Source organism: Ambystoma mexicanum, chromosome 13 (genome assembly GCF_040938575.1).
Source record: "Ambystoma mexicanum isolate Mex_15411 chromosome 13, UKY_AmexF1_1, whole genome shotgun sequence".
NCBI classification, from domain to species: Eukaryota; Metazoa; Chordata; class Amphibia; order Caudata; family Ambystomatidae; genus Ambystoma; species Ambystoma mexicanum.
The window spans coordinates 757,642,764-757,670,130 of record NC_090938.1 but is presented as its reverse complement, the minus strand read 5'-3'; the positions used below and the strand labels follow the sequence as shown (position 1 = coordinate 757,670,130).

The 27,367-nt window shown below is 48.3% G+C and overlaps 1 protein-coding gene across 8 annotated transcripts in view; it reads right to left on the bottom strand.

The window, feature by feature from the left end:
* Positions 1-27,367, bottom strand: part of PRRC2A (proline rich coiled-coil 2A) — a 2,343,739-nt gene that overhangs the window by 612,590 nt on the left and 1,703,782 nt on the right. For all 8 annotated transcript variants that reach the window (XM_069635075.1, XM_069635076.1, XM_069635077.1 and 5 more), the window contains one exon: positions 25,418-25,618. In XM_069635075.1, the coding sequence (XP_069491176.1) occupies positions 25,418-25,618 (201 nt within the window). The remainder of the gene's footprint in view (positions 1-25,417; positions 25,619-27,367) is intronic.

Below are 27,367 nucleotides of genomic sequence, written 5' to 3'. Positions count from 1 at the left end.
CTGCTACCAAGTGGGTTTACTGCCAACACCTGTAGTCTTAAATCTTTTGCAGTGGTCCCAGAGGGAACTGCACAGGTTTCTGCCTAACAGGTTCTCAGGCTCGGTGAGGGCATAAATTCTACTACAAGGAGGAGTAGATCCAGGTATCAGGTCTATCTGGCAGTCATAAGACCTATGAGGAGGTAGAGAGTTAGCCTGATCCTTCCGGAAAACATCTTGGTATTCTTGGTATTCGGGAGGTAAGGAACAAGTTACTTACCTGTAACTGTTGTTCTCCAGCATGGGTCTGGCATGGATTCACATGCTCATGAATATTCCCCGTCGTCAGGCTGGGAATCCTCGGTAAAGAAAAAACCAGTATCAGTTTCGTTTCTGATCTGTCTTTCGCAGTAATAACCAATCACTGGTCTCTGCGTCATACTGACCACAGCCAATGACTGCCCTCTACCTAAGCACCGCCTCTGGCAGCCATCTTCAGATTTGGAAGCACGTGAAGTGGCAGTATGACCAAGTGAAGAGCCGCAGAGGGGTAGGCGGGAGGGTTCGCATGTGAATCCATGCCAGACCCATGCTGGAGAACAACAGTTACAGCTAATTAACTTGTTCCTTCTCCAGCATGGGGTCTGGCATGGATTCACATGCTCATGAATAAAGAATACATAGCAGTACACACATGCACAACCACGGGAGGTGGCAAAGGCTCAACATTAAGCATCAGATCAACTCAACATTAAGCATCTTACCTCCTCACCAGGCTCACCTCAGGCGAACAGGTTGCGTAGCACTGCTTGGCCGACCCTGGACTCCTCCCTGGAATCCCGGTCGACGCAGTAGAATTTCGTGAAGGTGTGCGTCGACCTCCACGTAGCAGCCCTGCATATGTCCAGCAGGGGCACACCAGATAGGAACGCCGTGGTAGCTGCGATCGCTCTGGTGGAATGGGCTCTCGGACGGCCAGGCAGCGGTCGGTTTGCCAACCGGTGACAGCACATGATACAGCCGGAGAGCCATCTGGAGATGGAAGCCTTCGAGAGAGCCTTCCCCTGATTGACAGGTCCAAAGTTCACAAAGAGTTGTGACGTCTTCCGAAAACCCTTCGTGCGGTCCACGTAGAACTTCAGCGCTCTAGCTACATCCAGCGAGTGCAAAGTCCTCTCAGCCGGCGATGAAGGCGACGGGAAGAACACAGGTAACACCAAGGGTTCGTTGAGATGGAAGTCCGACGGTACCTTGGGCATGAAGGAGGGGTGCGTCCTGAGCACTACCCTCGTGTCGTGGAAAGTCAAGTACGGGGCCTTGCAGGAAAGGGCCTGGATCTCTCCCACTCGTCGTGCGGAGGTGATGGCCACAAGAAAAGCTGTTTTCCACGATAGAAACTTCAACGGGGCCGAGTGCAGAGGCTCGAACGGAGGTCCCATGAGCTTGGTCAGCACCACGTTGAGCTCCCACGCCGGGGCCGGAGCCTTCACCGGCGGGAACGATCTGAACAGTCCCTTCATGAACTCTTTCACCAGACGATGAGACCACAAGGACGTCCGCCCCGTGGTTCTGGTGTATCGGGAGATCGCAGCAAGATGAATCTTGATGGACGCGTGTGCCAGACCAGCTTTGGCCAGCGTCAGCAGGTACAGCAGTACTTGGGGAGCCGTAATCCGTAGAGGGTTAATCTTCTGTGCGTGGCACCAGACAGAGAACCTCTTCCATTTGTGTCCGTAGCATTTAAGAGTCGAGGACGCCCTGGCCTTTGCAAGAACCTCTCTGCAATCGGCCGGTATGTCGTATCCTCCAAACTCTAGCGCTGCAGGAGCCAGGCCTGCAAGTTCAGCGACTTCGGGTCGTGGTGGAGGATGGCGCCTCCTTCCCTGGAGAGTAGATCCGCGTCCGCCGGCAGCTTGATCGGCGGGGACGCTGACAAGTCCAGAAGGTCCGGGAACCATATCTGCCTCGGCCACGCAGGTGCGACGAGGATCATCCTGCACCGTGACCTCTTGAGCTGGTTGACGAGCCGGATTAGCAGAGGCAAGGGAGGGAACGCGTAGAGGAACAGGCCCTCCCAGGGGAACGAGAAAGCATCGCCCATGCTCCTCATCTGGGGAAACCTGCTGGCGAACCTCCGGCACTTGGTGTTCGTCGCCGTCGCGAACAGGTCGATCTGGGGTGTGCCCCACCGTCGGAAGAGGCGATCCACCAGATCCTGCCGTAGTTCCCACTCGTGGCACGAGCGCAGCTCCCTGCTGAGTGAGTCGGCGATGGTGTTTTTTATCCCTGCCAGATGAAACGGCACCAGAAAAATCCCTTGGGCGACGGCCCAATGCCACAGGTCCTGCGCCTCCTTGGACAGCGCTGGGGACCTGGTTCCGCCCTGTTTCCTGATGTAAAACATGGTGGTGGTGTTGTCGGTGAAGATCCTCACCACCTTGCCCTTGAGGGACGGAAGGAAGGACCTGAGGGCCCAAAACACTGCACGGAGCTCCAGGACGTTGATATGCAGGGACTTCTCCGTCGGGAGCCAGAGTCCCCTTGCGTGCAGATTTTCGGTGTGCGCTCCCCACCCTTCCAGGGAGGCATCCGTGGTCACAGTCTCCTGGTGGGCTGGGGTCTGGAAGTCCATGCCCGCCGTCAGATGCGCGCGGGTGCCCCACCACCGTATCGCTCGTCGGAAACTCTCGTCGAGCTTGATCCTTTCCTCGAAGCTGCCCGTCGTCTGGATCCAGCGCGCATCCAGGAATTCTTGCAACGGGCGCATCCGGAGCCTGCACATGGGAATGAGGTAGATGCAGGAAGACATCATCCCGAGGAGGGACTTGATGGACCTCACTTTGGCCGCGTCGGCCACCAACATCCGTTGCACCTTGCCCAAGATGGTCCTGGTCCTCTCCTCCGACGGGGAGGCCAGAAGGGACACTGTGTCGAGCCTCGCTCCCAGAAACAGTGCGACTTGCGCGGGCACCAGGTGGGATTTGGCGTAGTTCACGGAGAATCCCAGGTCCGTGAGGAGTTGGACGGTCCTTGCCGTGTGGACCACGGCGAGCTCCCTCGTCTTGGCGCGGATGAGCCAGTCGTCCAGGTAGGGGTAGACGTGAATCCCCTCGCGGCGCAGCTGCGCCGCCACCGGTGCGAGGCACTTGGTGAATACCCTGGGTGCCGACCGTAGTCCGAAGGGAAGGGCTTTGAACTGGTAATGACGCCCTTGGACCACGAATCTGAGGAATTTTCGGTGCCCCTTTAGGATGGGAATGTGGAAGTAGGTATCCTCCAAATCCAACGACGATAGGAAGTCTCCTTCCTCCAGCTGACCCAGGACGTGCTGGAGGGTGACCATCCGGAACTTCTGCGCCTTGATGAACTTGTTCAGACGTCGCAGGTCTAGGATGGGGCGCCATCCTCCCGTCTTCTTCTTCACGAGGAAGTATCGCGAGTAGACTCCGGAGCCCCGAAGCCTCTTTGGGACGAGTTCGATGGCGCCCTTTCTGAGCATCGCCTTTACCTCCAGGAGAAGTTGAGGGACGTGAAGTTCTTTCCTGGCCACGGGGGGGACGCGCGGGCACCTTCTTTGAAACTCGAGCGCGTGGCCCCGGGCCAGGGCGTCCAGCACCCAACGGTCGGTGGAGATGGACTCCCACACGCTGACGAAGCCCGCCAGCCGGCCTCCCACCGGGGTGCTTCGGTGGGGGCCCGACCCCACGGCCGGTTCAATCCTGCTTGGACGCGGCCTTGCCGCCTTGACCTCCTTGGCGACGACGGCGGGGTCCGCTAGACTTGCCTCGTCCTCTGTAGGCCTCTTGCGACGACGAGCATGCCGCTTGACGGTAGGAAGCGAAACCGCCGCCGGAACCTTTGGAGGCGCCCTTGCCTCCGCCGCTCCGAAAGGGCGTTCGTCGTTGCTGCAGGACTCCAAGGGCCCGGGCCGTCTCAGTATCCGCCTTGATGGCCTGAAGGGAATCGTCCACTGTCTTCCCAAACAGGTTGTTCCCGTCGAAGGGCATGTCCAGGACCCTGGTCTGGACGTCCTGCCGAAAGTCCGTAGCTTTGAGCCATCCACGACGTCGAAGGCAAACGCCGTTGCCCAGCTGGCGGAACCCAGTGTCGGCGATGTCCGTCGCCACGGTGATGGCGTGGTCCGACGCCACCTCACCTTCCTGCAGGATCTCAAGGGCCTCCGCCCTCTTGTCGTCCGGCAGAAAATCCAGCAGGGGAGCTATCTTGTACCAGAGCTCCCTGTCGTAGCGGGCCACGATAGCCAAGGCGTTGGCCGCTTTAATCGTCGTCGCTGCCGACGAGATGACTCTACGTCCCATAGCATCCAATTTCTTTCCCTCGCCGTCCGGCGGGGAAGTCGATGTGGAGGCCGCACCCCCCCCCCCCCGCTTTCTTCCTGGCTGCCGCGGAGACGACGGAGTCCGGGGTAGGCTGCGCCCGGAGGCATAGGGGGGCCGTGTCCGGGACCCGGTACTTTTTCTCGTACCGGTCTCTTCTAGCTGGCGTCGTGGAAGGGTTCTTGAGGAGGGAAAGGCCCTCATCCCAAATGTCGTCCAACAGAGGCACTGCGAGGACCGTCTTCCTCTTGGCCTCGCGCCGCTGATAAAGGAAGCCTTCCTTTTTCTTCTCCTCAGGGCAGAGTTGGAAAAGCTCGGAAGCCCTGGAGATCATGGAGTGGAAAGATCCGATCTCGTCGGGCGGAGAAGCCCTGGTGGGAGGCGACGACGGAAAATCCTCGTCATATGCCTCGTCGTCCGTACCCGTCGCTGCCGTGTCAGTCCCCGTATCATCCCCTCGGGTGGACGGGGAGGAGGGCTGGACGGGGCGCGACGGTTGAAAAGGAGGTGGTGGATGGATCCTTCTTTTCTTGGTAGGGGGAACACCAGAAGGTCCCGGTTCTGGATCCCCCGACGGGAGAGGTTCCTCCGTCGGTAACGGTAGCCTCGTCCTTATCTCGGAGCATAAGGACTGTATGGCCAACAAAATGGCCGCCGAGTTGTCTTGCGGCGCTGGCAGAGGGGAATCCGACGGGCCAGCAGGGGCCCCGTCGGTATCCTCGACGATGTCGTCGTCACCTGCGTCGGGGTCCATTCCGACGGGCTGGCCTTCTTCCACGCCTAGGCCGTGGCTTAAGACCTCGATCAGCTCCTCTTCTGAGGTTGAGGCCGAATCTACGACGACGCCCTGCCCCCCCCCCCTTCTTCTTCCCCACGGAGGGTTTCACGGGGGTCCTATCGATGGGCACAAAGGAAGACTCCCTCCGAGGAGGCAGGGAGATTCTGGGCCCTGAGGTCGCCACCACTGGTGCAGCCACCACAGGCTGAGCCAGGGCCGCCGCGACCGTTTCGATAGAGGGCTTGGTCGGATGGATCAAGGCCTTCACCACCTTAGGTGCGCTCACCGCCTTATCCTTGAGGGAGGGGGCACTGCCACGCTCCTCCTCTGCCTTAGAGCTCGACCGGGGCCTCTCCAGGAGCTTCGCCGGGTGCTCGGCCTTCCTCTTACCCGACCCAGAGCGTTGGCTCGTGGTTGATGGTGCCGGGGAGGGTGCGCCCTGCCTGGCGCCCGTAGAGCCCGACCGTTCGGCGCTCCCGGTGCCAGCGGACTCGCGGTGCTTGGCCTTATGTTGGGCCCCCGTCGCCGGGGCGCCCTCAAAGGTCTTAGAAGACCGCTCGGATTTCTTCTTCTTCTCGCCAGACGGGCTCTTACCCTCCAGCCAGTTGGCGAGACGTTGATGGCGGTCCTTCATGGTCCATTCCGACATGTTGCCGCAAAACGCACAGTCCTTCTCCACGTGCGTCTTGTCCTCATGAAGGCAGTAAAGGCAGAAAGAGTGTTCGTCCTCCTTGAAGACGTTCTGCAGCTGGCATCCAGGGCAGACCCTGAACAGCTTTCCGGGCGTCGAGCTTCCCTTCTCCTGGGCCATCTCCGAGACCGGGCCTGAGAAGCTTCTGGAGTCCTCCGAAGTGTAGCTCGACGAAATCTTCACCCTTGAGGGGCACAGATGAATCCGACACGGGTCCCCGTTGATCGGATGTAGGATCGGTGGAGCTTGAGGCTCTTTTGACCGAAAGAATCGAAGCTTTTTGTGAAAAAGCGCGAAAAAAAGCACTAACGCTCGAGAGCAATAGCACGAGGATCCCAACACATGAACGTGCGGTAAAAATCTGAAGATGGCTGCCAGAGGCGGTGCTTAGGTAGAGGGCAGTCATTGGCTGTGGTCAGTATGACGCAGAGACCAGTGATTGGTTATTACTGCGAAAGACAGATCAGAAACGAAACTGATACTGGTTTTTTCTTTACCGAGGATTCCCAGCCTGACGACGGGGAATATTCATGAGCATGTGAATCCATGCCAGACCCCATGCTGGAGAACTGGGGAGTCTCTGAAGAAATTGCTGCCAGTGCAACACCAGGTGGAGGGTGACAAGTAGAGACACATTCTGGAAACTGGACCGTTCTTGCTCGCCAATCGATCAGAGGATTGTGTTTCTCTAACCAAGGTATTCCTAGAATAATCTGAAACTGCGGGGCCTTGATCACATCGAACACGATCTTCTCATGGTGTCCATCTCGACTTACTAGCGTCACCTCTTGAGTGGTATGCGTTACTGGCCCGGAGGCTATCTCCGTACCATCCACCGTAGTAATGACGTCCTTTACAGCCTTGGGACAAAGAGTTAGATTCATCCTCAAAACCATTTCATGATCCACATAATTGCCGATGGCACCGCTGTCGACGTAAGCTTCAATTGCATGTAATCGATCCGGATTATCAGGGCTAAGGAGGACCATAGGTATCACGAAATGCGAGGTCACGGAACTGGTTTTCACGCTCGGCAAGAGGACCTCTATTCTTGTCGGGCGAGGTCGTTTCCCTGCTCAGAGTTTGTAACTTTGGTAACTGCAGCTCCTACTGCCTTCTTGGCAGGTTTCACCGGACAGTCTCGAAGAAAGTGCCCTGAGTTTCCGCAATAGAGGCATAATTGCAACTGTTTTCTCCTTTCCCGCTCCTTTTGTGTTAGAGGACCTTTCAGACCCCCTATTTGCATGGGTTCCCCGGAGTCTACTCCTTTGGAAGGAGTTGGCGGTTTGGAAAATACTCGAGCATCAAACTTGGAACGATCGGCCTTCCTGTTCTGCAGTCTGTGATCTATTTGAACGACTAAGTCTATATAGTCCGAACAATCTTGTGGGGGATTCACTACTTGGGCTAACACATCTTTGAGCTCTCCACGTAGACCTCTATAAAACAGCGTAATCCTTTTGTCCTCAGGCCATTGAGTTTCCACTATCAGTCTGTTGAAAGACGCAATATAAGCCAAAAGGTCTTGATTACCTTGTCGCAACGAAAGAAGCTCATTGTCCAAGGCCTGCCCCTGTGAATGTCTTGCGAACAGTTTTTCCATACTGAGCTGAAAAGCTTGAAAATCATGGAGGACCGGATCATCTTGATTTACTAGAGGGATCGACCAGTCTGCCGCATTGCCACTAAGGTACGAAAGCTACTTTAGCTTGATCAGTTGGAAAGGCTGCTGGCCGGCATAAGAAATGCAACCGGCACTGATTGATAAATACTGCAAACCTCTTTGGGTCACCAAAAAATCGTTCGGGCGGAGCCAGAGGTACATTCCCATGTAGGTTGATCTGCACTGGATTCATAGAGGATGTAGAAGGAAGATTTCCCCCAGATGCGGGTAACGGGGTCTGTCCGGCTTGTGACTGTAGCAATTGTCTAGCGAGATCATCTGTTCGCTCCTTGGAAATAATCAGTTCCCTTCTTAGAGCGTTCGTTTCCTGACGGGCTGCATGCACTTCTGCCCTTAGTTCCCCAAGTAACTGGGCTAGCTGGTCGGTATCCGAGGTTTCCATAGCGCCTGGACGGGAGTTTTGTGGTAGGCTTTGCGTTCTGTAACGCTCACCTGATTCCCGTAGAGGCGCCGGTCTTGACTGGGCGTATACCGTATCTTCAAAGGTGATGTGTAACACACGGCTGGCTCTTTGGGCTGGACCTCTGTGCACTGTATGTCTGACTCGAAGGGTAAGATGTCTGCAGATAGAAAATATGGGATTAAGGAACTGGGTTATTGAATGTCTCTCTCTTCTTCCCTTTCTCTTCTCCTGTAGAACCCCAAAGGTTAACGCTCTCACCTTAGGTAAGTGAACGCCGTGCTCTCCATCTGCATCGGGGCAGGGTGCTGTAACCAGTTTCTTCACTGGATAAGGGGAGCAGGCCTCTTGACTTCAGAGGACTGCTGTCCGTCGTTTACTGCACGAACGGTAAGTTTCGAGTAATTCTAATGTCTTTAAAGTCTTTAGTAATGATGTTTCTTGTTTTGCAGGGTTCCGGCGATGGCAGATGACGGGCTGAAGTGAGTTGAAGATGGAGCCCGTGTGATGAATAGAAGCGCCTGGAAGCACGTAAGTAAGCGCTTGTTGCCTGCTTCACGATGCGCTCTAACTGTCTTTTTATTTTGCAGGTACAAGTTCGGAGCGGCTGCAGGGTGCCGGAATACCCACTGGGTTAGATGTGGAAAGGAGTAATGGCACTTGAGTATTAAAGTTCCCTTGTTTTGTCTTTCAGATGCGGGATGCAGCGCCGAAGGCCTCCGGAGCGTGCAAAGAGTTGGTAAGCTTTTGTCTTTCAGATGCCGGAATGCAGTGTGAAGACCTCCGGAGCGCACGAAGAGTAGGTAAGCCTTTGTCTTTCAGATGCCGGAATGCAGCGCGAGGCGTTGGTGACAGCCGATGGACCAGGTAAGTGAAGAGCTGTCACTGAAGACCGTAATGCTAACCTGTTCTTTCTTGTCTTTATAGGTGTTGCTGAAGACTGGATTCAGGATGGTAAGCCTTTTTCCTTAGGCCCAGGATCAGATGCAGAAGACACGATGAGCGTTCTGCTGCAGAGGATGCAGAATAACGCAAAGCAAGATTCATCCATCGGGTGTGGTTTAAATAGCCTCCTGTAGTGCTTAGTAGTCTCCTTCCACAGCCACGCCTAGGTAAGAAAAGAGTTCCTGCTTTCCAGAAGAGTTCCAGTGTTCTGAATCTAGGGAGTGGCTCCTGCCCCACCCAACAGGAAAAGTAGTTCCAAACAGAAGAGGATCAAAGGCTCAACTGGCAGGCAAGTAAGCAGCATGGTCTGCTGCAGGTAAGTCCACCCAAGCATTATGAGCCCGGCGCTTCCAGCGCTGGGACTGGGCATATTTATGAGCCTGGTGCCACTGGCGCCAGGACTGGGTCCAAAAGGTCCCAATTGGGACTGGTTGGCACTCGGAACCTGGGTTATGGATCTGCTTCCAAGGGAGTTGGGAAAACCCTGACCTTTTGGAAGCAGAGATCATGACATCATCAGGACAAGGTTGTGCTCCGCACTCCTCCCAGGTTCCTACCAAAGGTGGTCTCCTCCTTCCACACATTAAAGAAGATATTGTGCTCCCCACTTTCTTTCCAAACCCCAAGGAAGACACTGAGAAGGCTTTCCAATGTTAAGACATCGGAAGAACTTTAAAATTCCATCTTGACAGAACAAAGGACTTTCACAAGACAGACCTTATTTGTCACATTTGGAGGCTCAAGGCCGGGACAGCAAGCGTCCAAAGCTTCAATAACCGGTATTATCAGTTGTAGTCACCCATACAGGATGGAGGAACTGGGACGGGACATAGGAGGAATTAAGGGTTACTCAACAGAGTGAATAACTTACTCCTAGTTCAAAGTCCACTTTTCTCCACATGTCCCACCATCCTTTCTCCTAATAAAAAAAAAAGAGCAGAGGTTGAAAAGTTCAATACAGAAGATGCGTCAAAGAGGACTGAGGTGTGGCGTCGGTGGGCAGGGTTAGGAGAGCGCATGCTCCCAGGGCCACGCCCCAGGTATAAATTTATAAATTTAAAAGGGAAAGTGTTATTTTTCTAGTGAAAAAAGGTTCTGTTCCCGTCCCTAACGAGGGACGCCCATACAGGATGGAGAAAAGGGGACTATGGACTAGGAGTACGTTAGTCACTCCAATGAGTAACACTTACATTTTTTACAATTGTTCTGGTTGTAAGCGAACCCTTGGTATACTACAAGTTCTTTGTATCCTCCTACAGCCATCTCTCCCTCCTAAGAAAAGCCTGGCTGCTCAGTCTACACTATCCCATACACAGGTGGTACAGCCTTATATTAAGTAGAGTTTTGTACTGTCCCAGTTTATGGAGTTAGGGAGAATTCTCAGAAAAGTGCTAATTCCTCTCTACCTTTGAGACCCCCCCAGCAACTTCTCTGGATTTTGAGGACTTGAATTTTGAACCTGGAGAGCGCGAGACCCTCCCCCCCCCCCCCCCCCGACTCTCGTATTTTAATGTGATTTTGAACTCTTTCTTTTGGTTGTGGAGTCTGACAAACTCCATAGGCATCTTTTACATTGTGTCACACAACACCTTCAGGGAAGTCTTTCAGATTTCCCAAAGGTTTAAATACCTTCTCTTGGATAAACTACTGTTTCCAAGAGCAGTAAAGTGAAATGTACTTTACTTACACTTGTAACTTTCTAGACCCAGCACACACTATCTTACAATAGGGTGCTGGAAGGGTTACTTAGTATCTATCCCCTTTGTCTAGCTTCTCATGTAAAAATGTTATGTTACCCTTTCCTCGATGAATGGCTGGTGGCAGTGGTTTACTTTTAAATACTTTGGTGTGCATTTACTGTGGGCTGCATTCGCAGCTGCAGTAAAGCACCCAAGGGTGCATTTCTTCTTTTTTCGCCATTTCTTTGTGGAAAGGTCCTTCTTGAGATCTACTCTGCGCGCCAAACCAGGTTTGGGCCCTTTGTTCATTTTGCCTTGGCAGGATTCACAAGTGAAGCCCGCCTCTGGCTCCAGGGTGTCTGGCGAGGGCAGGAAGAGAGTGAGGTGCACGAAACTCACTGTGGTTACTCTCCTCGGAGACAGGAATGCAGTGATTGACACTGCTGGTTGACTGACATCTCGGCTGGAATGAACGGGAGAAACCTGCTTAAAAGGCGAGTATTTGACTTGGAAGGCAGAGTCTACCACTGGGCGAAGGAATCCAAAGAAGAACTTGGAGGACGCCTGCTGCAACTCCTGGACCGTTGTGTTGCCCGGTGAAGCCCTGATGCTGTGCTGAAACTCCAAATTGGTATAGACAGAAGCCCCTGCAAGGACGACTTCTCCCTTTTGAGTTGGTGGGACCAATCAACTCCGAAGTAAGACACCTGGACATCCTCTCAGAGCTGGTTGAATTTCCACTGCAGTCACTGCTGGAACTGCATAGCCATGGAGATAAACACCAGATCGTGTGCGTTGCTTTTAAGCTGGCCAAGAGTTCCAGGAAGATCCTCTGGACTTCCCAGGATGCAGGACTGACCAATCCCTTAACCCCCCTCAACAAGAGTGTGGGACCCCAGATGCAAGGAAAGCCGATCGACAGTCAGGAACCGCAGTATTGCTATTTGCGGTAGACCTGAGGAGCTGAAACACTGAAGTGCCACTTGTTTGAAGATTGCCGGTTGCGAGGAGTGACCATCCCATTGCAGTGCAGGAGCCCCAGAATTCCTCCCTCTTGTCCCCACGACTGGGGCCCAGGAACACCAGGATCTGCAGAGCTGTATAGGAAAATAAGTCATCTGCTGCACTTTTCTTCAACCTAAAGGTACTGTAAAGTCTGAGAGAACTTACCTGTTGTTGTGCCACCTTGCTTGTCCTCTTTGGAGACTTGTCTTGGTTGCCTCTGTAGAGTTGCTAACACATTCTTTACCTCACAAGCCTAATCAGCTTGTGCCCTACTTTGAATGACATGCATTACTCACATAAAAGCATTTCTGATGATTGTATCTGCTTAGATTCACACGCTGTGCATATAGTCTGACATCCAGGGGTAGCCACAGAGTATTGCATCTCGTCTTTCAGGGACCAAAAGGGGACGTCGGCATAAAACACTATCCCTATCGTGACGTGCAGTGTATCCGAAATCCATCACGCGCCGAGGTTCCTCCGATTTTATTTTTTCTGCCATGGGGGTGCGCAAGGCTATTGAGTGAGTACATAAAGAGAGAAAGTAGTAAGACGTCTGTTTCTTCCACCCGCGTGGGGAGGGAGGGGGGGCGCATGTGAATCTAAGCAGATACAATCATCAGAAATGCTATTCCGATGAGTAATGCACGTCCTCTGATGCTTGTTAATCTACTTAGAATCACATGCTGTGCATAGACTAGCGAGCAGTACCCGGAGTTGGCGGTGGGTTATGAGAAGGAACAGTAGTGAAAAGATGTCTTAATACTGCTTGTCCCACCTGAGAATCAGATCTAGAATGAGTGTTCCAATAACCTTTTTCCTTTTGATATATTCCTAAATCTGATTCTAAATGCAACAGTGATATATTAATGTCCCCAGCACCCTAACTATTAAAGTCACCCGAGTGTGTAGGTAGCGTCTGTGGGCCATCCCAAAATGGGTACTTGGTAATTTAGACATCTTAAGGGTGTCTATTTTTTAAGTGTATTTGAGTGTTACAATTATATTTCCCTTTCTGAAGGCGGCTTACCTTAACTGACTGTTAAATAAATTAATAATTGTTTAATCAAGAAACTTTGGGTGTAACAGTTTATTTGAATATTTGTCACTGAATCTCTAACTCCCCTACAGCTCACATTGACCCCTCTTGAGATAAGCCTGGCTGCTCAACATGCAACCAACCTGTGTAGTATAGACTTATACCAAAGGTTGGGTTCCTATTGCCAGGAGGTTGGGGTTGTTGTAGTGCACCCAAAAGGGTACTGCATACAATTGTGTTTAACATATGGTTTTTCTTAGTTGGACTTCAGAAAAACTGTCAACACTCGCATCCTCCTCGCAAGATAAGCCTGGCTGCTCTGCCGTTCTTTCAATCCTTTGGGTAGTTCAGACTACTAAGAGTTGGGAACCTGTATATCAAGGGATACTTTTATAGAGTCACACCACCAGGTAGACTAGGAAAACTCGCCTAACAACTTTGACCGTCTGGTGAAGTGTCCTGAAGAGGTCTGCAACAGTGCCTTCTGCATTTCTTCTTCATAGAGGGTTGAACTCTGCTCTGGGAACCGACCAGAAGAATCCTTGCACCTGTAGCTCACTGGAATCAACAGCGGAAAAACCTGCCTCCAGTGACCCCCAGTCGACCCACCTAGTCATCTGGGAATAATTGAAGTCACAAGGTAAATAACAGCAACACATTCACCACCCTCTGTTCTTCTTACAATAAACTGTTAGGAATAAACATGGGGTTTTCCATTCCATCACTTTTTGGTCATCTGATCTAAAAGCTTGTATCTGAAAGATAGGATTATTTTACCTACCTTTAACTTTGTTGAATATCTTCTGGAACTTTTCACCACCACAAAGAACTCTTCCTATATCCTCTTTTCCTAAGAAGAAGCTTTGTGACTCTTGGGCACAAGGCCCCATTCAACAGAGGGATTAGGCTTATAAAATTAGGGCAATCATTCTTGTGAACTGGTTTCATTCAACTGCATCACTTTACCTTTTTGTTGTCTTAGTTATTAAATGCATTTCTAAGAACCTAAAGCGGACTGTATATGTGTTTGTAATGGAGTGTGTGTTTTGGGCCTAGAATAAATATGGTATTTTTGTACTTGCCGGTCTAAATTGAATTACTGTGCACTTCACTGTGTGGACTCCTTATGCACCCACAAACCCCCCGGCCCCCCGCTTCCCAGCCCTCACAAACACACACACACACCTGAGAATAGCCTTGACCACGCCATATTTATCTTGATTGGGTTTGGCTAATCTCTCAGATTTCCTCTGTTCACTAACTAGGGTGGCCTCCTTAAATCTGTCCACCAGGCCAGATTCTATAACTCCATTTTAACAGTTGCTAATGCAGTAAATTGTACCCCTGGTGAATTCAATTTTAAAATGGTATCTGCCCTCAGACGCTCCTGAAAATCAATTTAGGGTGATAAAATAACCTAGGCCAAAATGGGGTTCTTAAAAGGCAACCATGTTCTAGGTGACTTAACCATCATATGACCATTCCATAAAAAAGTATTGTTAGGGAGATTTATCAATTTTATGCTTCACCCACTCTCCTAGTGAGACCCCCAGCACATACTTCTGGGCCTTTTCCTGAACTCTTGAATGAGTGGAGCCTTTTTCCACTCATTCATTCTTCTGAATCGGTCTTTTGGAACTCTATTCTTTGAATTTTACCTCTACTATGGAGTCTATTTTTCTCCATAGCTCTAAAAGGCATCTGTATTTTACAATTGCAGCATACAGGTCCTTATGGGCAGTGTTGCTGGAGACCCTTAGGGTCCTCTTTTGAGATAATTTTCTTTATCCTTGAGTGACTAAAGTTCTTAAGGATACTCCAAAATTGTTATAGTCCTAGAGATTGGCACATAGTGTTAGGGAGAATTCTCAGAAATGGGTTGATTCCCTTCTACCTTAGAGACCCCCAGCTCTTTTTGCTAGCCAGCCATTAATTGTAGAAAGGATAACAAAAATGTTACATGAGAACCTACACAATGGGGATACTTAGTAACCCCTGCAGCACCCTATGGTAAGATGGTGTGTGCTGGGTCTAGAAAGTAAATTGTAAGTAAAATCAATTTCACTCTACTGCTCTTGGAAAAAGTTTATCCAAGAGAAGGTATTTAAACCTTTGGGAAATCTAAGAGACTTCCCTGTGCCACTGCACTGAAGGTGCTGTGCGTCACTATGCAAAGATGATGCCTATGGAGTTTGTTAGACTACAAAACCAAAAAGAAACAGAGTTCAAATCACAGTCAAATACACAAGAGGGGGAAAAATGTCTCACTCTCTCCTGGTTAAAAATCAAAAAGTCCTAGAGACCAGAAAAAGTGATGGGGGTCTCGAAGGTAGAGCGGAATTAGCACATTTCTGAGAATTCTCCCCAACACCAGGAGACCTGCTGCACGTTTAGAGTAGATCGTGGTGGAAAGGCTGAATCCATCCAAATATTTGCCGAGCCCTCAAGGACACGCCAGAGATCCGATCCAACCTGCACAGACCCACTCAGCAAAGTGTGGGGCAGTAAGAAGGGAAAAAGATAAACTGGGCGAATCGCGTCCTTTGTTGGTGCTGCAGAAAAGGTGCAAAAACCGCAAAGTGACCAGAGAAGTTGCTGAAAGTAGTGCCAGAGTTCCTCCCTTGAGACTGCTGCTGAGAGATCACCATCCATTGTCCTGCCTTTTGTCGTCACACCAAGGAATCCGGAGGTCAGGTCCAGAGATGCAACATCGCAGAGCATCCACCATGAACATTTTCTACTAACCTAAAGTACTGTGGGGAAAAAGGTATTGCTTACCAGATTCCAGAAAGTCACTCCAGAGCATTGGGGTGCACATTGAGGTGCCCTGGGCAATCCCTTCCGACTGCCTACTCAAGTCGCTGCTCGAGTACCTTGCGAGTCCTTTAACAGGGTCTCCAACATTGGTTAAGCCTTCTTGTATCTTCCTTCCTAGAGACTAGAAAGCATCCACAGGAACTTTTGATTTCTTCAGCTTTGCAAATGACTTTGAAAGATTTGCTGTACCGCTGCCTCTAGAACCTGAAGCTCCGCTAGGATAACACTAACCAATTGTTTCCTTCCCAAAAATCAATATATCTTGTATGTGTATGCAGACTAAATACAATTGCGGTATTACCGATGAACTCTCAAACTCCTGTAAAAATGGTATATGTTAAGCAACTACCAACTAAGAAGAGTAAGTTACTTACCAACTGTAACGTTCTTTCGACTGGATGTTCCTCCCACGTATTCCTCATTTTATGATATTCGTATCCTGCCAGCTTCTCTGCTTTGGAAAAAAAAATTCTTGCCAGAGGGCAATGTGCACGAGGTCGTGGCGTTAATGTCCCTCGACGGGCTCCGTACCGTGTCAACGTCACCATCAGTATAAATAGCTCATGCCACGCCCGTTGGCTTCAGTTCTGTTTTTGAGAAAATATTCGAGGAACACCCAGGCGAGCCTCATGACTGATGCTCTTCGTGAGAGGAATGTGTAAGAAACGCAAACTGTACTGTGGGGTAGGATGGGAGGGGCGATGAGGAATACGTGGGAGGAACAACCAGTCGAAAGAACGTCACAGTTGGTAAGTAACTTGTTCTTCAAATGGATTGTGTCCTCCCACGTATTCCTCATCTTATGATAGACTCCCATAGCAGTGGTAATTTTGGAGGTGGGCGTACTAGTTATGGTTTTCATGGACGGAATGAAGTAACGCCTTGGCAAATAAACCCTCATTGGAGGAAGAGGCATCTAAGCAATAATGCTTGATTAAAGTAAGCATTGATGCCCATGTTGCAGCTTAACAAATATCTGCTGCACGGACTCCCCTCTTCACAGCCGCAGAAGTAGCCATCCCCCTAGTGGAATGGACTCGAAGCCCATCTGGTGGGTCCTTCCCCGCCAATCTGTAGCACCCAATTATAGCCAGAATGATCCAGCGGGATATGCTTCGTTTTTTCACTGCTAATCCCAATTTATGATCTGTATAACCTACAAAAAGTTGGACACCTTGACGTAATTTTGACATTCTTGAAATGTAAAAACTGAGAGCCCTTTTGGGGTCCAGTCTATGCAGTCTCTCCTCTTTGCCCAAATGAGGATGATAGAATGTTGGTAATATGATTTTTTGTGACAAATGGAAGTCAGAAACTACTTTTGGCAAGAAAGAGGGTTTAACTTTAAGAACCACTTTGTCCTTGCCAAAAGTAGTATATGGAAGTTTACATGAGAGAGCCTGTTTATCAACCCTGCAGGCTGATGTTAAGGCAAGGCCACAAGAAGGACAGTCCTTAATGTTAGAAGCCTCAAGGGACAGGAGGGCAAAGGCTCAAAAGGTATACAAGATAGAAGCTTAAGCACTAGATTTAAATCCCAAGTTGGGACATAAAAGGGGACTCAGGGTACACATTAGTGAGCCCTTTCATGAATTGAATTATCAATGGAATTTTGAAGCAAAAAACCTCTTCCGAGGAGTGCTTGAAAATGGACAGCACCGCTAGATATCCTTTAATTGTTCCGATCTGGAGCCCCAGATTGGCTAGATGCAATAGGAAAGAGAGCACCATTGGGGTTCCACATTGAGAAGGGTCCATATCCTTATCTTTGCACCAGTTACTGAACTTGTTCCAATGACACCGGTACAAGGATTTTGTTGCTGGCCTTCTGGCCGAAAGCAAAATCTCCATTACGTCATCTGGAAGATCCCAATCCTTGTATCTCAACCTCTCAGAAACCATGCATGAAGGTTGAGGGTTTTGACCACTGGATGGAGAACCAGACCTTCCTCTTGTGAGAGAAGATCCTCTTTGCGGAAGACATATTGGAGGGCAGATGGACATGTCCAGAAGGCCTGAGTGCCAAGTCCTCCTGGCACAATGCGGGGCAATTAGGATCATGGTTTTCCTGAACTTTCTCAACCTCCTGATTACTTGACTGATTCACGGGGACTGGAGGAAATGCGTACAGAAGTGGAAACTTCCAGTCCACCACAAACGTGTCCCCTAGAGCTCCTCTCGGAGGAAATTCCCTTGAGCAGTACTGTTCACACTTCCGGTTTACCGTGGTCGCGAACAGATCCACTATAGGGGTTCCCCAAAGGGCGAAGATCTCCAGAAGGACTTCCTGAGCAAGTCCCACTCGTGGGAGACTGTGCTCTGCCTGCTCAGAGCGTCTGCCGGCGTGTTCTGCTCTCCGGCTAGGTGAACTGCTGATAGAGAGATTCCTTCTCGTATTGCCCAGAACCAGAGCTGCATTGCCTCTCTGCACAGTGGTAGTGACCCTATGCCTCCTCTCTTGTTGTGGTAGTACATAGCCACTGCGTTGTCCATCATTATCAGGACATTCTTTCCCTGTACAGAGGGCAGGAAGGCTTTCAGCACTAGTCAAATTGCCCTCAGCTCCAATAGGTTGATGTGTAGTCTGGACTCCGATGGAGACCAACGACCGCTGACTGTTATATCGTTGGTGTGGACTCCCCACCCCGTGAGTGAGGCGTCCGTTACTACCGTTATCTCCAGCCATGGTTGCCAAAAAGATTCTCCCTTGAGGATGTTGTCGTTGCAAGCCCACCATATTACATCCTGAGCAACTGCGCTCGGGACTCGCAGAAGATCCGACTTATTCCCTGAGAACTGGCAACGCTGAGTTCTGAGGGCCCATTGAAGGGATCCCATTCTCAACCTGTCCTCTGGCACCAGAAAAATTCAGAATGCCATGAGGCTGAGCAACCTCAGAAAATCGAAGGCCGGCAGATGCTGGGCATTCTGGAACTTTGTTACCATCTGCAGAACGTGGAGAGCTCTCATCTCTCTACTAGCCTAGCCCTATGATAGTTGTGCCATACTGCACTGGCCTAGCCCTATGTTAGTTGTTGTGCCCTACTGTACTAAGCCCTACCTAGCCCTATGTTAGTTGTTGTGCCCTACCGTAGTAGCCTGGCCATATGCCATGCTATCTGATGTGCCATATAATGACTGCACTTCACTGTGCCTACTCCTGAACTAGCCCATCATCAGCCCTTTATGTCTAACTTGGACTGCCTACAACCTACTGTCATTATGTACCTTCGATGTCCCATTAGACTCCTAATAGGTGCTTTATCCAAGACAGTGTGGCTAACGTTACACATTGCCCTTATCGTCTTCTCAGTATCACAGACCAGCACCCCGATTACTAGGTTCACTTTTACAACAACCCTAAACAGTACTCCTACTCACCCCATCATGTCAGAAACATCTGCACACAAACTCAGCCTACAGCAAGAACCTTCTATCTCACAGGCATCATGTAATACGGCCTATAGAAATCTAAGATTGCGCGCACGCTTATCCAAATTGCATGAACTACCAGCTAAAAAAGTAGAGCAACTAAACAACCTAAAAAAAAGAGCCCACCCACAAAGTAGCTTCAGAGCCTAATACAGGCTTCACCAACTATAAAAGACCTAAACCAAACTCTTCTAGGCAGACTATTATAGACAAACCTAATTCCAATATACCTTATGTATCAGAAAGCCTTCTACCTAATCTTAAAGGAGCTCTGATAAATGCAAGGTTCTTAGTTGCACACGCAACCGAAATATCTGACATCATCCTAACAGACAACCTTGACTTCCTGGACATCTCTGAATCCTGGTTACATGATGCCGCAGGTCCTTCTCTTTCTCTGGCAGTCCGAGATAATTACACCATCCTGAGAGTGGACAGACATACCTCTCGAAGAGGAGGAATAGCAATTATTGCTAAAATCAACCTCGCTATGAGATTAGTTACTACACCTACTCTGAAATCCTGAAAATGCCTTCCAGTCAAATTACCCATTGCCAACTCATTGCCAACTCCCAAACATTGAATATTCATCTTATCTATAGACCACCAGGTCCTATTGGAACCTTCCCTGAAGACATATCCATGATCTTGTCCAATAACCTAAAAAACACTTCTCAAACCTTAGTGCTAAGTGATTTTAATTTACGCTACAACGATACCAAGGATACCCAATCTACTGCCATTGCTAATACTTTGAAAGAACTAGGCTTCACCCAGAAAGTGAACCTACCCACTCATAACAAGGGACGAACTCTCGATTGGATCGCAGAGTACAACTGCAATGTTACTATCACGACCATTGCCCCTCAAATATGGACTGACCATTATTTTCTGGCATTTACATTAGCAACGAAATCGGCCACAGCTCAGACTGCCCGGCCTGCCCCACCTACTTTCACGAGGAACAAAAAAAACATGACAGCTGATAAACTACTTCCTTACGTACTACCTAATCTTAACTCCCTACCTGATAACTTGGACCCTAACTCTCTAGTTGAACATTATAAAAGTCATGAATACTGTCCGACGATATTGCACCTCTCAAACTAAGGAAGAGTAAACCCAAAAAACACCTCAACACTTGGTTCAGCCCTCACTTAAAGAATCTAAGATTACTCAAAAGAAAATGTGAAACTGCCTGGAGACTCACCATCAGCGGAAAATAAAATAAACCTCACCAATATCTCAACCGAATATAAGAAAGAGCCAAACAGGAGACATACAATAACAGAATATCACAGTCTAAATCTAGCACAAGAGAACTGTTCTCTATCCTAAAGAACTAGAAACACCCATCTCACCATAAGAAAAATGTACTAAAGATAAAATGTGGTGTTCCAGCATTCAGCACGCCCTAGCTAACAAAGTCTCTAACCTACAAACCAAAATTGCCCATAAGAAAGCCTCACTAGCACCCCATACTACTCCTAGCATAGTACCGTTGCCACATCACAAAAACACGTTTCAGCTTCTCAAAAGTCTGTTATTGAGGTGGAGCAGGTCATACTTGGACTCAAACCATCCAACTGTAAGGGTGAGCAATGCCCTGCACAAGTTATTAAGTACGCTGCTAGAGAACTTGCGCCTTTTATATCTAAACGTATTAATTCCTCATTCACATCTGGTACTGTCCATAATCTGAAAGAATCTTGGGTACTACCACTCCTCAAAAATCAAACCCTTGACCCAACCATACCCACTAATTACAGACCTATCACGACTGTGCCATTTCTCTTCAAAATTCTAGATAAAGTGGCTTACATTCAAATCCAGAACTTCCTGGAATCCAACCTCTTACTAGGATCTCGCCAATCTGGCTTCCGTCCCCAACATGGTACGGAAACAGCACTAACTGATCTTAAGGCCCAAATAGATGAATTTAGAGACAAGGGCCAATCAGCCCTACTCCTCCTCCTCCTCCTCCTAGACCTCTCGGCTGTATTCAACTTGGTAGACCATAAAGTCCTATGTAGCCACCTAGACTCCGTAGCACACTTCTCTGAGGAAGCTATAACATGGATCGAGCCATTCCTGTGCAATAGGACTATGAGAGTCTTTTCACCTTCGGCATCAGCAGACCCTATCCCTATAACCTGTGGTGTACCCCAGGGATCCTGTGTGTCCCTGACCCTCTATAATATATTCACCAAGCCCCTCTTGGGCGAAATGGACCATTTGGGTATTGCCTACACAAAGTATGCAGACGCTACCCAAATCCTCCTACCTCTTACTGGAGAGTACTCCTTGGACCTGGCTTTGGTGAATAGAGTTCAGGCATGGATGGCCAACCATGGACTATGCCTGAACGATGATAAAACTGAGCTCATCACCCTAGGCACTATGGTTCACCTATCTAAATTAAGCCTAGACTATGCCCGCTTCACCATCGATGGTAATGACAAAGTAGCTAAGGGGGTGAAAACCCTAGGTTTCTACCTAGATGCCACCCTTAACTTTACCAAACAAGTCAACTCTCTGACATCTGCTTCTGCATATACGTGTAAACTAATCAGAGCAAGCAAACAATTTCTTTCCACCAACAGTTGTCCAATTCTCTATAGAGCCCTCATACTCTGTAAATTGGATTATTGTAATGCCTTTTACATTGGTGCGAGTAAACATATCACCCAAAAAATACAGGTACTCCAGAATAACGCCTTGAGAGCAGCACTCAAGATTAATAGAAATAAACATAGCTCCTCCACCAAGAGAAAATACAAATGGCTATCGAATTTTGACAAAATTCAACTTAAAATCGTCTACCTTACCTATAAAAGCCTAAATAATAAAGCACCGCCTTATCTAACTGATATGATTATCAGAAAAACATCCCAAAGACCGAACAGATCAGCAAACTCCAACTGCCTCCTAGTACCACGCTTCAAACTAACCACTTTTGGGGGACACAGCTTCCCAGTTAAGGCAGCTCAACTGTGGAACTCCTTGCCTAAGAGCATCAATCCTTCGCCAAATTTAGACAGAACATGACTGACTGGCTGAAAGAAAATGACAAGTAATTGCCATGCTATAGCATATATTACAGTGGCATACCACAGCCGCCTCTACTACATAGACGCTACATAGATACTAGCCCTAGTATGTTGCTAACCACTTGACTGTTAATACTCTTCTTCACTGTACATTCTTCTGTATACTGATTTGTTTACTGTGTTTTAGTCCACATAGTATTTTACCCTTATTACTTTGCATTTAGTCTCATGTAAATTACATTGGCCTTATCCATGATGTATCCCATGTACCTATGTAACTAAGCTGAATATATTCTTGTGTCTTTCGCCCTGATGTCCCAGGGTCTGGTGCGCACTATAAATAAATAAAACAAACCTCGGGAGGCGAGGCTTCACTCGAGGAAGTATCCAAAACTGCTCCGATAAATTGAGCTTTTGGGATGGTATCATGTGAGAACTTCTTGAAATTGAGGTAGAAGTCCAGTTTGTGAAGGAAGTGACAGGTGATGGATAGATGTTTCTGAGCTTCTTTGGGAGAATGTGCTCTGATCAACCAATCGTCCAGGTAGGGGTAGATCTGAGAACGGGTTACCATCTTGAACTTGTCCTTCCTGAGGAACTTGTTCAAGTTTCGTCTCAATGCTCCGTCCTTCTTTGGAATGAGAAAGTATGTGGAGTACCAACCCTTTTTCCTCTCCGCTACAGGTACCTGTACTATTGCACCTTTCTCTAGCAGGGTTAAAATGTCCTGCAACCGGAGCGGATCTGGAGTTTTGACAGTTTGTTCCCGGTGGATGGTCCCGAGGCCTTTTTAGGAAGGAAAGGCAGTAACCTTGAGCTACTGTTTCCAGTGCCCAAGCATCTGAAGTAATGCCCCGCCATTCTTTCAGATGCTGAGAGATTCTGCCTCCCATCAGGGTTTTGTGTGATAAGGCCTCAGAGTGATTTGGAGGCGGCTGTAGGAGCGGCTGAGGGCAAAGATGCTGTTCCTAAGGCTGGTTTTGCTCGTCCACCACCGCAACGTTTCTCTTGCCTCTTTGATGGGCCTGTCTTCTTCCTCTACAAAAAGAGTAGTACCGAAAAGAACAACCTCTCCAGGAACATGAGCCCCAATAAGGTTTGAGGCTGCCGCATGGAGGCGCTAAGAGATTTAGCTGCCTTTTTTGAGGTCTGTAGTTTCTCTAGGATTTCATCCGCTTTACTACCAAACCGCCTCAAGTCATCAAAAGGCATGTTGAGAAGTCTGGCTTGCACATCTGGTGCAAACCCAGACTTCCTCAACCACGCAAATCTGCGTAGCACTGTGCTTGCAGCCATGGATCGGCTGATACTATCAGCAGTATGCAGTCCTGACTGGAGACATACCCCCATTGCCCCCTTTCTGTCTTTGACAATATTCAGGAAGCCTTCCCTTTCCTTCTGGAATATGTTCAGCCGCCGCCGAAATGCAGTCCCACAGGGTATGGGTGAACTTGGCAAGGGTACAGGTGACATTAGTTGACTTGAGAGCCATGCTACCCAAAGTAAAAACCTTACGGGCCCAAGCATCCACCTTCTTATCCTCTCTATCCGGAGGGATAGATGGATATTTAGTCTGTCTTGAGGAAGTTGCAGCTTGAATAACCAGACTTTCTGGAGTGTGATGCCCGCTTAAATACTCAGGATAAGAACTAGAAGTTCTATACTTCCTAGGAAAATTACTATTTACTGCAGCAATAGTATCAGGAACTTCCCCCGTTTTTTTCTATTGTTCTCTGAAGTGCCCTATGGAAGGGGAGAACTGGATCCTTCTGGGGGCCCTGATCAAGTATGTCAGTCATATCATCCTGATCAAAAGTGGGTGAGGCTCTACCCCAGCCCATGTATTCCACCACTCTATTCATTAAACTCCTGTACCCTGAATCTGCAGGGTCAGGTTTCGCAAACTCCAGCTCAGGTGACGTATCAATGTCACTAGCAGAGTGGAGGGTGTCACACAGGTCTCCCATTTTCGATTCTTGATCGATTAATTCTTCTGGGACCTCTCTAGTACCATATTGTACTCCAAAAGGAGAAACCCCTTCTTCAAGGCCACTTTCTTCAAAAATAGAAGACAGACTTAAAGAAGTCCGATTTAGGTAAAGGAGTAAATCTCCTTTCCTGTTCATAAGTTTTGGTCAATGGTATCGAAGGAGTCTTCGAGGACACCGATGATATCTTCGACAAAGGTGTCAAAGAAACTGTTGGCCTCGATGTTGAAGCTTTTGGCGCCGACAAAGTCACCGATGTTTTCAACGACTTGTTTTTTATACGGTGCCGGGGAAACAATCTTTGATGACTTGGCATCGACTCGAGTTTTACGAGTTTCACCCATACTACTGGCTTTTACTTCAGTAGTTCCTGACTTCCCTGTGTCATCCGACGGAGCGACCGGGCTCTGGCTCTTTTGAGGCTTCTTTGAAAGGGTGGTGGGGGGGAGTCGAGGCCGCATTCTCTAAGACTCGCTCGATTTCTTGTGTCTTTTCAACAAGGCCTTCGAGAAAGCTTTAGAAGCTTCCCGACAGTTTACCTTTCCTCCCACGAAGGGCCTTCTCCATCAGACTAACAGGAGCCACAGTCGCCGGTTCGATGGTCTGAACCTAGGCACCAAAGACAAACGCGGCGAGGATCTGTAATCGACATCTTCGATCTGCAGTCGATACATTTTTTGAACCCTGTCTTAGGAGTAGAAGACGACCACATTTTCAGAATTTTTTTTTTTTTTTTTAGAAGCGCGCCGTTTCGAGAGCAAAGCAATCGGAAAAACTGAACTGAAGCCAACAGCGAATTTTTTCCCGAAGCAGTGAAGCTGGCAGGATACGAATATCATAAGATGAGGAATATGTGAGAGGACACAATCCATTCGAAGTGACCCCTTTGAAAGTATTGAAAAGTATACCGGTGTGTTTTGGTTTATTGTGCCAAGCATTTAACAGTGACCTGTGTATAAATTATAAATCTATATTTTACCATACATTTATATGCGTTTCTTTGATGTGCATTACTGACTGGGTTCAGTGTACTTACCTACAGCTCACATCATCTTCTTAAAATACACCTGACTGCTCTGCCACTCTAGCAAGGTCTTTGAGTAGTACAGATTGATACTAAGAGTTGGGGGGCTCCACAAACCACTGGGATTTCTTATTAAAGTCCTACCTCCAAGAGCGACTTTAGGAAAACTCCCCTAACAGGTATGTTGTGGCAGAAGACCCTCTGACTATCACAAATAAGAATTAAAAACCAAGGGGGAAATAAGCAAAATGAGAATGGGTCCAATAAAATGAGACTACAGCACCCTAAAATGGGATTCTGTTCCAACAGGGTAAAGGGCTAGGTGTGGTTTGGGGAGACGGGGGTTGAGGTTAAGTAGCTATGGGGATATTTTCCCTAACAGTGGAAAAAAGCCAATTTCAAAATAAACAGAATTTTAAATATATACACACATGCTCTGGAAGTATGCAAGGAAAACTCAGCCAACCGCTAATGGGTTCCTAAGCCCCGTACGGATGTTTCAAAAATGTTACTCCCCCAAAGCAAGTGGCATTCAAGCAAACAGGCCTAGTGCTACAATTTCAACACACCTTCTCGACATACTGCACAGTCAATGGTGTTGATACTGCAAGCTCAGGCTCCAGAGATGTATGAAGAGCAAGTTTTGAATCCCGGAAGCTCTGGACTTCTTTAGGTTTTCCAGAATCGCACACCAACGTTCGATGGGATCGCTCTGTTCCAATGGGTTCGGGCAGGTGATCTCTCGGGTGATCATTTGTTTGTCCAGACTCCTGTACATAAAAAAAGAAAAAGTGAGATGCTAGGTCGGAATAAACAGTCACATACAAATGATTTTGTACACCTGAAAACATTCTCAATCTGAAAGTTCTGCAATTGAGTTGGAGGTGGATGGGCAGGTCAGAACAAGTGACTACTGTACTTCCTAGCCCATATTCCTTTTTCCATCATATGCATGGCATGCCAACCTGGGGATACGAGCTAAGTGTTAAAAAGAAAGTCCTACACTTTTGGTAGCCCTTTGTACTTTCTGCTGTGTTTTTGTGATGCTCTCAATATTTTTCCCCTGCGAGAGCAGTGATGCAGTCCCTTGTGTGGCTTCGTGGTTCACAGTGGTGTGACTGTTAGGCAAGTTCTCTTGGAGCAACTTTTCCTCCACATTTTATGGACCCCCCAACTTTTTCGGTTTTGTTCTTGCACTTTGTCCTGACTTCTTGAAGTGAAGATTTCAGCTTCGCCCCACTGGCCTTTTGCTCATATGTTATAGGGAAACTGGCTAGTCATTCAGACCATAAGTACTTAGTCTTGTAACATTGTTTCCGGTTTGGGTAACTTTTTAACTTTGCACAATGCATCTTCCAAAACAGTTCAATGGGTTTTTTCTTGTATGACCCTAGACTTCCCTCAAAGGATTTTTTGGTTACTTTTAAATGTGCCTACAGACCAGCTGTGGCAGCAGTTACTTTTTCACTATTTTTACTGTATTTTATTTTAGCTTTACTGCGTTAGGCTACTAACTGATCTTTGTTGTTACATTGATGGGGGCCAGTTCATGGGAGTCAGATATTGAAATAATTTTTTGCCCATATTCAAGAAGTGTGAGGAGGAGTTTTTCGCTCCCCTGTCCTTTGTCTGCTTGAGTGCCTGAATGGAACCAGTGCCCACTGAAGGGCTGGCTGTCCTAATTGGACAGCCACGTGCCTCTTTCTGTAAACTGCTGAGAGAATGCAGAGGAGTATGGTTAGGAAAGATTTATCTTTACTCCACCTTTCCCTTCCATTTTAATGGAACCTGTTAGGCAAGATTGTATGCAGTACCCTGTGGAAGACGGCACCAACCTTGTCCTCTTGGCAATAGTTAACCCAACTTTTGGTATAAGCATGTACTACACAAGTTGGTAGAGTGACTGGGCAGCCAGGCTTATCTCAAGAGGGGTCAATGTGAGCTGTAGGGTTGCAACATAGAGCTTCAGTGTGACAAGAATTCAAAAAAACTTACACTCAAGGTAATTTAACAGTCTGTCGAATAAGTCTTCCTTAGAAGGGAGCAATATATGTAACACAAACATATACTTAAAATAAATACACTCAGTTTCAATAAATCAGTAGATACCCATTTGGGATGGCACACAGACACTTCCTACATCCTGAGGGGACTTGCATAAGTAGGACACTGTGGAGATCGATATATCACTGGTACATTTAGAGCAATACTGGGTTTGGCTTCAAAGGAAAAGGTTAGGGAATAAAACAATGGTTAACAAATATTCTTAACAGGCAAATACTTGTGTACCCCCCAATGCCAAGTAGATTAACCCTTTCCCAGCTACACAAGTTATAGAATGTGTGACATTTGAAGGGATAGTTCAGGACAAAGTCAGAGGATGTCTTTCAGGGAGCCAGGACAGCAAATGTTAATTGAGCAAAAGTCTAAGGGAGCTGAAGCACTTCTTGGAGGTTGGTAAAAAGTCTTGTACAATGTTTTAGAAGTCTGTAGAAAATGGAATCACTGTTGGGCCACAA